Raw genomic sequence first — 12,385 nt, 5'->3', positions numbered from 1 at the left:
CAATTAGAGTGACTTGTGCATTGAAGAGTTCATTTTTGTGTGACCCTGATTATTTCAAAATTATTCAGAACACTTCCCCTTGAAGAAATAGCCCCCAGAGGATTTAGAGATAGATGAAAAAATGACAGTTGGCATAGACACTGAGATGTTAATTTGTAATGGGAATAAAGCTTGAATAGAAGTTGTCTGCTTAATTTAATTCCTAGGAGAGTTGTTGGCACCTATAGCAGCTGAAGCTATGGAAGAAAGTGCTTTGGGAGAAGATGCTGGAGCTTCAGCTGGAGATTCTGATGACTCTCTCCAGCAGTCCACAGTTCAGCTAGTGGAAACCATAGATGAGCCTTTGACACATGACATCACAGGTAAATTAGTCCATAATTCTGTATATGTGCATTTATTGAAATGAATAAAAAAATATTTACTCATCTATCAAGGTATCAGTAAAAGACTTTTGGTGATAGCATAAATAATTTCTGATAATATAGGCAGATTGAGTAATTAATTTAAGTTAGTTTTACATCTAGCAAGTAAAAAATGGCTTTTTCCTATTATTTTTAAAAAGGCAACTTGATTGCATATTTTAACTTTTTCCACAAAGATTTAATATTAAAAAGCTTAAAATTATCTGTTACGTATATTATACATCCTTGTTCTATAATTTTTACTTGCTAGTGTTAATACTCTTTTAATGATTCAAGGTGCTCCACCTTTATCATCATTGGAAAAAGATAAGGACATTGATCTTGAATTACTGCAAGACCTGATGGAAGTTGATATTGATCCTTTGGATATTGATTTGGAAAAAGATCCCCTTGCAGCCAAAGTCTTCAAGGTATGTCACACCTAAATTTTCAGGATAACCTTTACATGTGAGATAGAAAAATCCTTGCTCTCATACACTGCTTCAGTAGTGTAAGTGTACCTGCTGCTGGTTTTTTATGATGTTTAATGTGGAATGACAAGAAAGAATGTAAATATTTACATCTCAGTTGACCACAGAATATTTTACTTTTGCATGAAGATACTTGTGTAAACAAGAGGTTCTGAGTTTACTCACACTTTAGCACCTATTGAAGACATCAAAAGCATAATAGAAAAACAAGATCTAGTCTTGTCCTTTTTATTAAGAACAGAGCACCATTTCTGTGACTGATCTTAAGATGAGTTGTTGTTAGTATTGTATTTAAAAAAGGAAGCCAACAGTAGATTGTGCTCAGGTTGGCTCCAGACTATGAAGAGAAGCAACTCACTTCAAAATTTACTTCACTGGGGAAAAAGAAAATTACTAAGTACTTTTATACTTAAAATTAAGGCTAAATATACATATGTTGTACAAATAAAATGTTCACAATGTCTATGAAAAAACAAAAAATATTTAGACTTTAAAGAAACACACTGTTCATAATGAAGTATTGAGTCTCTTTTCTCTGTTTAGAAGGATGACATTTGGAATTTTTCCGTGCCTCTCACTATTGACTTAAACCTTTCGTTTGAATTAACCTAAATTATCTGTCTCACCGCTTGCTCAGAAAACACTGAAGTTTTTTGCTGTATTCCCTCATATGTCCTTCCACTCATTACCTATCATGTAAAGATTTTTTTCTTTAAATCTCAGTCTACTATCAAAAATTACACTTACTGCTGAATTTCTGTGTTACTGATGTTTCCTGCCTTCTTTATTCTGTCATGTCATGTGGCAGTACTAGTAGCTTCATCCAAGATACCTTTATCGTCTTACCTGCTTTGATGTCTGCAAAAAAAATTGCCATAAAACCACGTCTTCATTCTTCATCCTTCTTAACATTTGCTTCCATATCTGTGAAATGACAGTTGGTATTGGATCTCACCATTAAAAAGACCAGCATATGCAAATTGCCTTTATACAGTGTTACATTACTTTTTTTCCTTGTGATCCATATGCTTTCTTAATGTCTTAAATTATGACACAAGTAGAGATTACTCAACTGTTTCTTTTCCAGAGCCCAGTACAAATAGTCCCTGAGCCTCACTGAGGCTTCAAGGTACTTAATTAGTACAGTTAATAGTATAGTACAGTATTCTGTCTTGATAAATAGCTCCTCAAAACATCTGTGTAATACTCTACTTCCACATTTACAATATGTTACAAATGTGGGAAGAGAAACTGATGATAACATTTTCAAATTGGCTTGAATCTTTGAGGCAGGTAACTACATTGCTGGATTTTGACAGTCACTAAGGATTGAATAGCTTATACTGCAGTAAGAATTGAAACAATTTTCTAAAGCTATTGGAACTGATATTCTGGTTTTATTTTTTTTTAAACTTCAAAGTTTGTTAGTCATTAAAAACTTTTGGCAATCTAAAGACTTGCTGTTTATTGTTTTTCTTTGGGTTTTTTTTTTTTTTTTTTTTTGTTTGCTTGTTTTTTAAGCCTATAAGTAGCACCTGGTACGATTACTGGGGTGCTGAATATGGCACCTACAATTACAATCCTTACATTGGTGGTGTTGGAATTCCAGTTGCAAAACCACCTGTAACTACAGAGAAAAATGGATCACAAACTGTCAGCATATCAGTCTCTCAAGGTAAGCAATGAATTGAAGTTCTGTTTGTGGTCTCTTTTCTGTAATACTGTAATTGACTCCTTAGAACAAGAAATTAATGTAGCAATATCTCTGTATTTCAAGAGGAAAGAATTAGATTTTATATATGCCACATTTTTTTCCTGTAGTAACTGTGATAATATAGTATGAAACTTACATTTAAAAAAGCCCAACATAGCAGAAAACCTCATTTTGTAACATTTTGGAATGCACTTATAGGCAGTTTTAAATCTTTCCTGTTTTCTCGGGAAATTTTGGAAGCTCTTCCCTAGCTGGCTCTACCCCAAAGGAGTGAAGTGGCACACATGTTTCGTTTGTAGGAGTACTACTGAACTAGGTGATAAATTTTTCTTTTGCCACACTTGAAAAAAACAACTTTATGGTTCTCATTTGAGAGCTATTGCCTTAGGAAGAAATGTCTTGAACACATGCAGATTGCCATGTGTGATAGTAAAGTGAGTGTGGAAAGAAATTTGGGTGTGTTTCAGAGAAATTCGGTATTTTAATAACTATGTATTTCAGGTCTGTAAGAATGTTATAGAAAGAGGAACAAATTAAAGGTGAGATGAGCTCAGTTGTTCAGAGCATGGTGCTGATACACCAAGGTTGTGGGTCCAGTCCCCCTGCGTGCCATTCTCTTAGGAGCTGGATTTGATGATCCTTGTGGGTCCCCTCCAATTCAGAATATTCTGTGATTCTGTAATTATGTATGTCCTTGATATACTCAGTTTTACCTTTTTTGTTGCCTTCTGTAGCGTTAGATGCACGTCTTGAAGTTGGACTTGAGCAGCAGGCTGAGCTGATGCTGAAAATGATGTCCACACTGGAGGCTGATTCCATTCTACAAGCATTAACAAACACATCTCCTACATGTAATTACGCGTTGTCAAATCATTCTCTTCACATAATGATCATGATGCTTTGAAGTTTGTAGTAATGTTTTCTGTAGCCAGTAGCTGAGAAAAAGTTACATTTTGCTTGAGTTTTCTTATTAGGCTGTACTTTGGAGATAGTTCTTTATTCAGATTTTTGAATAACTTACATGCCTGTATTTAAGACATTTTGTGAAACAGTCAACTATGCATGTGGATTATGCAACAAAGAAGGGAAGTTCTTTATTCAGATTTTTGAATAACTTACATGCCTGTATTTAAGACATTTTGTGAAACAGTCAACTATGCATGTGGATTATGCAACAAAGAAGGGAAAATTTTCAGTTTTAGGTCTAGATGCAAGTGAACATTAAACTTCCTGTGTGAAGCTTCACTCTTGGTGTTTGAAAGCTCTTTGCATTTGACAGTTACACCTACTAAGTGATGAAAGTGAAAATACTTGAATACAATATTGAACTCAGATGTTCAGTGAGCTTTATGTTACAAAAAGACTCAGTGTTTTACTTTTGAACCTTTTTCAGTGAGTTGTGCTGCCCAGCCTGTTAAAATGTGTCTCTTTGTAGCCCTCTGGGTACTTTAATGTGCATGCAGTCATTGGTTGAGTATGTAGTGATGGAGTAGGTTTAGTGATATCTTCAGACTTTATTCTCTGGAAGTTCATTATTGTCTGCAACAGTTGCACTGTAATGCGTGAAAGAGATGTTACAATTGTTTGTCTTGCCATTGTGTTACCAGGACACTGCTGTAATGGCTGTGAAAATTTATTTGTGTGGACTCAGTTCCAAACAGTTTGTGTGAAGATGGAAATGTCTGATATTCAAGTATGACACAACTATGGCATTTAGTAGTCCAAATAAACTGAACACTATGTTGAAGATGTTCTTCAAAGTTATAAAAAAGTGTCTTTCACTTAAGTATAAAATGCAAGGAAATAGTTATGAAATTACTTCTGACAACTTTTCAGAGTAATTCATGGGGGGATGGTGCCCTGTTTTGTTTTCTAGTGACACAGTCTCCCAGTGGCACAGATGATTCATTGCTGAGGGGATTACACGCTGCTAACCAAAATGCCCAGCTGATTGTGCAGTTGTCATCTATACCTATGCTGAGTGCGTGCTTCAACAAACTCTTTTCCATGCTACAAGTCCACCATGTTCAGGTAGAGAATTTAAAATTTTTAATGTTCTGATAGTATTTATCTCTAAATTTGAGAGTTATTTTCCTCTACTTCTTGCTACATAGGATTCAAGTATTCTGTTAGGTTATGTGCTTTGTTGCTTATGAATATGTCATGGACAAGAGTACCGATGATGTAATAGCACTGAAAGCCTTTGTGAAAGCGGACATTGCTTGTTACAGTGGAAAACTGGTATACATTTTCATATTTAAAAACAAGTTTGTATGTCCACTGAATGATAATTATTTGCTTATTAATGAAAAATGTCACTAAGTGACACTTAATGACAAATGGAGATTTGTGGAGGTTTTCAAAACCCAGTTGAGTAAACCCCCAAGCCACAGAGTCTGATATCTTCTTTGGCATTTCTTTGAGCAGGTTGGATTGGATAACTTGCAAAGGTTGCTTCCAATCTGAATTATCCAATGATCCTGTATGGTAACAGGAAATTTAAAAGTTTGCTTTTTGAAAAGTCATTGGTTTAGCAATACTTTTCTTGACATACAAGAAGCCAGGCATCTAATCACTATATATATAGCACACATGGCATTTGAGGAATGCCATGCGTGCTATATATATGTATAATGATTAGATGCTTGCCTGCCTGATATTTTGATAGCGACTGATTCCATACCAGAATTGTTCTTTGAATATCTCATCCAAAATACAGTTTCTTGTGTAAACATCCTTGATGCTTCCCCAGAATATCTAGAGTTATTTTCCTTGGGCTAATTATTCAGAGTAAGCATCAGTGTCTCTAAGGTTTCTCATTAGATAAATGGGGCTTTTGAATAATTTTGGTTGACTGGAAAACATCACCTTAATAACATTACAAAAGCTTCCATGCTTTAATAACATTACAAAAGCTTCCATGCAAACCTGTAAACTTACCTGTATGCGTTACAGTTATAATGTGCCATTATAAGGTTATAATAAGGGTATTTCTGAACAGTGCATAAAGCTGCATTTTTCTTAACACAAGTTTGAAGGAGCTTCTTGAGAGAAACTATTTGGAAGAAATCAATTACAAAAACAATAGCAGAAGCATTTTCTAGTTAGGCTGAATTTGCCTTGAATATTATGTTTAGTAGAATTTTCAAATCTGGTAAAGGAGAGAGTGTGTGTGTGTAGTGAAACAGTAGCAGCTGAGAATCAGCTTTTAAAAGCCTAGATCAGACTTTTAAAATTAAAACTTTGGTGCTCTGGGGTTCTGAGTTTGGTCTCACAGTGCGTTTTTTCCCCTTTTTTTCAGCTTGAATCCCTATTGCAGCTATGGCTCACATTAAGCCTGAATTCCAGCTCCTCTGGAAGTAAAGATAGCGGTGCTGATATTTTCCTTTATAATGCTAACCGAATACCTGTTGTTTCCCTGAACCAAGGTAAAATACATTAAATAGGGGAAACAAGTTTGGGTTTGTTTTTTTTTTTTTTAATACTCAATTTCTCCTAAGAAGCAAAAAGTATTGCAGTAAATATTTTTTACAAGATCACTGTTGAGATAATTTCTGTGTTCTTATTAAAGAACTCTTTGGTCTCAGTTTCTTCTTAAAGTGGAAAATACATTGCTAGTGTGTAACCAAGAGTTGATTTGTTTAATTTTTATAAAGTTTTTAGAAATCAAATGGTAAAATTTGTGGTTCTTAACTCATTATTATTCCCAAGAAGATTCATTAAAATACACTTCTTAGTCTGAGATGAACTGTGGAACTGTATGCACTTCTCTGACGAATTTAATCTCCTTTATATTATCCTATGATCCCTCCCTTAACAAAAAGGGGTCAGCAGAATGGGAAAGCTCCCTTACTGTTGAGCATCAGACTACTAATCTAGTGTGGAGACATGCTGATTTTTTTTCTTGCAATATTTTATACTATATAATTAAGAAAGTCTGTGGTATCTTGTGGTGATAATCCAAAATGTTAATGCCTGATATGATGAACCTGTTACACTGACTTCCATGAGAACATTTGGAACCAGTTTCTTTGCACTGTTTTCTTTGAGATGTCAGGGTCTGTACACTGTAGAAAGTTCTGTGGGCCAATTCCTGTGAAGTGTTGGTGAGGTTTCATTTCCTAATTTCCTAATTCACTTTGTCTTGACCACTGTTGTCACTGTTCCTGCAACAGTGGTTACAACAGTGCTGAATGAAAGGAACAATAGTATTAATAACAATTATCAGCATAGCACCTTGGAGTAAAAATTAGAAATTTATAGTTATACCTTGAAGATTAAAACTTGGAAAAAACTGTTTTTCTTGACAGCTTCAGTAACTAGCTTCCTGTCAGTTCTGGCATGGTATCCTAATACTTTACTCCGGACGTGGTGCCTTGTGCTTCACAGCCTAACACTCATGACAAACATGCAGCTGAATGGTAAGTTTGTGTGGTTGGTTTTCTTATGTTGACAGTTTTAGTGATGTACAAATGAATGTTGATTCCATCAGAAGACTTCCAGAACATTCCTTTTGTCATACGCATGCTTTTGTTCTCCATTAACTTCGGGCTTTTCAAGAGTGAACTCCTTGAATTGCTTGTACCATGGGAAACAGAAACCCTCATGGTAAAAGAACATGTCATTATAAGTAAGTCGTCAGTGTCTTCCAAAAACGTTTTAGGACTAGCTGATGATCCTTGGGAATTAGTTTTGTAGCATGAGAAGAAGTAGCAGAGAGGAATGATTAAGTTGCTGTGAGTGAGATTGAAGTTTTTCTGACAGAGTAGGAATTTTTTTGTAAATATGCAGGCACCAGTCACTGCTTATATTGAACTATCTGAAAATAAGCTCCCAGCAGCTGAATCTATTAAAATGGAATTCCAGCCATTTCATTTCCCTATACATACCAGCAATATCTCACATTCTCTGTAGTGCTCCATAACACACTAGAAATAATCTCATTTTGTGAATGAGATTTTGTCACAACAAAAATAAATAGAAGTTAAAGTAGTTTTTAAATGTTGCCTATGAACTTTTTTTCATATTTGCCATTTCAAGTCATTGACTTTAAGATGTACTTTGTTCTTAAAATTTTTACTTTCTGTCCCCTTTCTGTGTGTTATTTAGAAATCAGTCTCACAAAAATCTGCTGAAATTTTTGTCATCAGGTGAAGAAGCAGAGCTGCAAAAAACTAATGAAAGAGACTTATTATGCACACACTGAGATTTCACTATTTTTGGTAGTATTTGAGAATAGATCGTGGCCTGATTTCTGGAATAACTACCTTCAATTAACAAGCACGTGTACTGTCAAGGCTTGAGTCAGTTACACCTTATCAGAAGGGAGGAACACAGTCAGGCTGATGTGTGAATGTCCTTGTAACGCCTCCCAGGGGATGTTGTACACCTGAGCCAGTCATGAAAGGGAGAACATTGGCATGATGGCATTTATCAAAAAGCATTGTCCCACTTCTGCAGGATCTGTTTCATATTGTGCTTTTTCAGGGTTTTGAACTGATTCAGTATACTGCTACTGCAAGAGTAAGACTTCACATTTAGTAAAGCTCGGTTTTTTGATCACTGAAGGGTGTATTGTAATTCAAATTCCAGTCTTCAGAGATCTTATCTGTTAAGCTCCCTACAGTTTTATTCTGAGAAGTCTTTGCATGTGCCAAGAACAAAAATACTGTGATTGTTTACAGGATAACAGAGCACTTTGTCTCTATCTGACAAACTAAAAAATGCACTTGAGCCTTATTGAAGTGTTGGACTAACAAAAAGAGACAAATCAAAATGTCTGTATGTATTGCTCCTACAAAATGAATCTCAGTTTTCAGGAATACTGCCTTAGCAAGCTTGGAACACCGATCCGATGGTTTTGGGGCTTTGTACTTACTGAAAAATTCAGAATTGTAGTCCTGAGTAAGCAGGTTTTGGTAGCTGATTTAAATGAGAATATTTCCATATAATGAAATAAATATAAGGGATTGGCACTAAAAATACTTGATTTACGCTTAATGTTTAAGATTATGCGCATAATTTTTATGTCTTTATTTTTAAGCTGGTCCAAGCAGTGCCATTGGAGCTCAGGAAAGTACTGCCCAATTGTTGGTGTCAGATCCCAACCTTATTCATGTGTTAGTGAAATTTCTTTCTGGCACTAACCCTCACGGAACAAATCAACACAGTCCACAGGTAATGAGCGATTAAAATAGGAGAAAAACTTTTTGCAATAGGATTTCAAGACACTTGACAGAAATATGTGTTCATTCATAATGTATTATATCCTTGTCTTGTTTCTTCTTCTAGTTATAGTCTTAGTTGCTTCTGATGAGCAGCCATAGGAAAGTTCATGTTGTTGATACACTCTGAGTAGTGCTGGTATGTTTTCACAACTCTCTGGAGACTTGCCATAGGGAGAGGATGCCATATGTGAATGAAGTGTTCCATTCAGTTACTTTCCCAAAATCTTGTTGGGTTGGGATAAAAATGCCAATGAAGATGAAGTTTTAATATCTAAGAATTCCTGAATTTAAAATTATACTTTAGTTTTCTGCCTGTTTCTGAATTCATGTGGTATCTGCTGTCTTCCCTAATTTCAATAAATGTTTTCTTGCTTTTTGCAATCTTTGAAATATCTATGAATAGTGTTTTAAAAAAAGCCCAAATGAACTTAATTGTAGGTAGTATTTGACAGGAATCTCAGTTTGGGAGACAGAAAACACCTGGGAGTTCCAGGGGTTTTTTCCCCAGCAAATTTTCAAGAAAATACATGGTCATTTCCAGAACTTTAACACTGCACAGTGCCATTAAAATACTTACTAAACTATGTAGTTTGTGAAAGAACATTCAGATTAGCACAGAAGTGGATTCTGTATGGAGTATAGTTCACATTACTGAAAAGAGAATCTCAAGCTGAAAAACAAGTCTTAGACAAAGAACTGAATTTCTTGCTTTTGGTTCATGATTAATAATGGAAAACCATGTAATATAAATGGATACAGATTAGTTCTGTAAAGATGCTGTAAAAATTCTTAAAAAGCAAGTTAAGCTATGCAATGCTTTCCTGTTCTTAGAAGATGTTAATGTTCTTGAAGATATTTCAGTTATATATAATTCTTCCTAAAATATCTTTTCTTCTAGGTTGGGCCAACAGCAACACAAGCTATGCAAGAATTTCTTACTCGATTACAAGTGCACCTTTCTTCAACTTGTCCTCAGATGTTCAGTGAATTTTTACTGAAACTAATACATATACTTTCAACAGAAAGGTAAATCTTACATATTTGTTTTCTTTCATACCCTCCTTTTCTTTAAAATGTGTGTGATTGTGAATCACAACTCAGATATGTATGTGCCTTGTCATACTGTTAAGTTACATGTCAGTGGAAATCATCATTGTTGCTGTAGCACTAGCAGCAGGACCTGGGCTGCTCCTGGCACATAGAAAAGTGCATCTGGAATTCACACACAGCTATCTGTGTAAGGGAGTGTCAGTAGAGGCACTAAAATGTTGGGCTGATTTTATTTAAAGCTAAGATGTAAACCTTGTTGAAGTAACTCCCTAAAGTAAGGGCACTGTTGATGCGCTTACATATTAAAAAAATTCTGGGAGGTCTGAATTAATGAAAGATTACAGAAATTATTCATGTTTTGAAAATAGTACAGATGTCTTTTCTCACATGGTAGGATGAGTTATGAGATTGCATAATTCTATTTATGCAATATGCATTTTTATAGCTTTATCTTTGGTGAGTTTTTTCTCTCCACATGATAGTGGAAAACACCCTCTGTCCCACTCTCCTGGAGCCTTTTGATGCTCACTGGTGTAGAGAAGTGCCTCTGGTCAGGGGTGAGAGAAGAGCTTGTGGCTCATCTTTCACAGTTCTGCTTCCTCAAGGCAAGGCTGGTGTGCACAAGATTCTGTCTCCAGTGGTACATTGTTTACAGTGGCAATTGTTGAGTCTGAAGTACACTAGAAAGCATTTCTTTCTGGTATTGATGTTCTGCTCATCTCCAGACAAAGGCTTCATATAGTTAGGGATGAGCTTCCTCAGTTCTGAGTTCCCAGTAGGTGGCACTTTGGTGTTATTTAATCTTACAGAAGATGGTTTCTGTCTTCTCCAATAGATTTTACCTTTGTAACTTAAATTACAGGAGTGATGTTTACCAGGTTATACTGATGATCAGTGATTTCTATGAGACATGTCATAATACGATAAAATCATTAATTCACAAGTGAGTCTTGGAGTGTGTGTCTTTATGCCAGCATTTGTTTAAAATAAGCTGAGACCACTGAAAGAGTAGTTTTTGAAATGTGTTAATGTTTTTTTTTTTGTTGTTAAATGCCATGAAATGGAAGCAAAGCACCAGAAAGGGATATAGATGGTTATTTCTAAGAACACAGATAATTACTGAACTGTACTGTGTCTGGTCATAAGATTAATTGTAAAGAAAAGCAGTATTTTACTGTTAGAATTACTTAAATTCCAAATATTTTTTCAGGACTGTTTCTATAAACTGTTTTGTTCCTCATTTAATTTTAGAAGTTTGAATAAGATTAATCAATGGGAAGCAAAAAACGCATCATTATTTCCTGTTAGCAAGTAAATAATCCTCATGATATTAAAGTATTATGTGACTGCTTTTCATGATGTTTTCTTGCAAATGTAGGAAACTTTTCACCAAGAACTGAACAGGACTGTTCAGTCTGTATGTAGACTGTTCCAAGTATTTACCTACAAAACTACCTGAATTACAAAACAAAAAGATGAATCCTAGCTTTTTCAAAGTTAACCTCTTAATCCTTAGTGTTATCAGGAAAGTAGTGGCATGAGCAGGTTCTGCAGTAATGACCAGTATATTAAAAAATTACAGAAGCTTGATGTGGGTGGAAGATGAGATTTGGCTTCAACATGCATTTCTGAAAATAGTTGGATTTTTATTTATTGGAAGTCTGGTGTGCATTTGAATTCTTAAAAAAATCAAGGAAAAAGACCACACTCAAACAGCCAAACCTGTCTAACTTGTAATATGACTCTTTTTCTTTTTTTTCTTTTTTATTTTCAGGGGTGCTTTCCAGACAGGCCAGGGACCATTGGATGCTCAAGTGAAACTCCTGGAATTCACCCTGGAACAGAATTTTGAAGTTGTATCAGTTAGCACTATTTCTGCAGTGATTGAGTCTATAACCTTTCTTGTGCATCATTACATTACGTGTTCGGACAAAGTAATGTCTCGCAGTGGCTCAGACAGCTCTGTGGGTGCTCGAGCATGTTTTGGAGGGCTTTTTGCCAACATTATCCGTCCAGGTGATGCCAAAGCAGTTTGTGGAGAAATGACAAGGGATCAACTCATGTTTGATTTATTAAAGCTGATAAACATTTTAGTTCAACTGCCACTTTCCAGTAACCGAGAATACAGTGCCCGTGTTCCAGTAGCAAGCAGTACTACAGACAGTGTGTCTGATGAGGAAAAGGTTTCAGGAGGCAAAGATGGCAACGGAAGCAACCCTAATACTCAAGGATCAACTGCATATGTGGCGGACTTGGTGTTGGCCAACCAACAAATTATGAGCCAGATTTTGTCTGCACTTGGCCAGTGTAACAGCAGTGCTATGGCCATGATTATTGGTAGGTGTTTTCTGAGTAACATGGAAAGTCTTTTGGGTGGTGAAACATTTAAAACTTCTGCAGTCTCATCTCTGGGTGTAGATGTGAAAGAATGTGTTACAGAAATGACAGGAAAGAAAGAGACAGAGAAAAAGGCAAAGGGGAACAGATGCATGAAAAAAGCCC

At 35.6% G+C, this 12,385-nt stretch overlaps 1 protein-coding gene across 6 annotated transcripts in view; it reads left to right on the top strand.

The window, feature by feature from the left end:
• BIRC6 (baculoviral IAP repeat containing 6) overlaps nt 1-12,385 on the top strand; it is a 173,740-nt gene that overhangs the window by 71,245 nt on the left and 90,110 nt on the right. For all 6 annotated transcript variants that reach the window (XM_068185299.1, XM_068185301.1, XM_068185298.1 and 3 more), the window contains 10 exons: nt 207-362; nt 699-832; nt 2,414-2,567; nt 3,341-3,457; nt 4,483-4,637; nt 5,908-6,034; nt 6,917-7,027; nt 8,650-8,783; nt 9,732-9,859; nt 11,658-12,220. In XM_068185299.1, coding sequence (XP_068041400.1) covers nt 207-362; nt 699-832; nt 2,414-2,567; nt 3,341-3,457; nt 4,483-4,637; nt 5,908-6,034; nt 6,917-7,027; nt 8,650-8,783; nt 9,732-9,859; nt 11,658-12,220 — 1,779 coding nt within the window. The remainder of the gene's footprint in view (nt 1-206; nt 363-698; nt 833-2,413; nt 2,568-3,340; nt 3,458-4,482; nt 4,638-5,907; nt 6,035-6,916; nt 7,028-8,649; nt 8,784-9,731; nt 9,860-11,657; nt 12,221-12,385) is intronic.

This window comes from Anomalospiza imberbis, chromosome 3 (assembly GCF_031753505.1).
Source record: "Anomalospiza imberbis isolate Cuckoo-Finch-1a 21T00152 chromosome 3, ASM3175350v1, whole genome shotgun sequence".
In the NCBI taxonomy this organism is placed as follows: domain Eukaryota; kingdom Metazoa; phylum Chordata; class Aves; order Passeriformes; family Viduidae; genus Anomalospiza; species Anomalospiza imberbis.
This window is presented reverse-complemented; position numbering and strand designations above follow the sequence as displayed.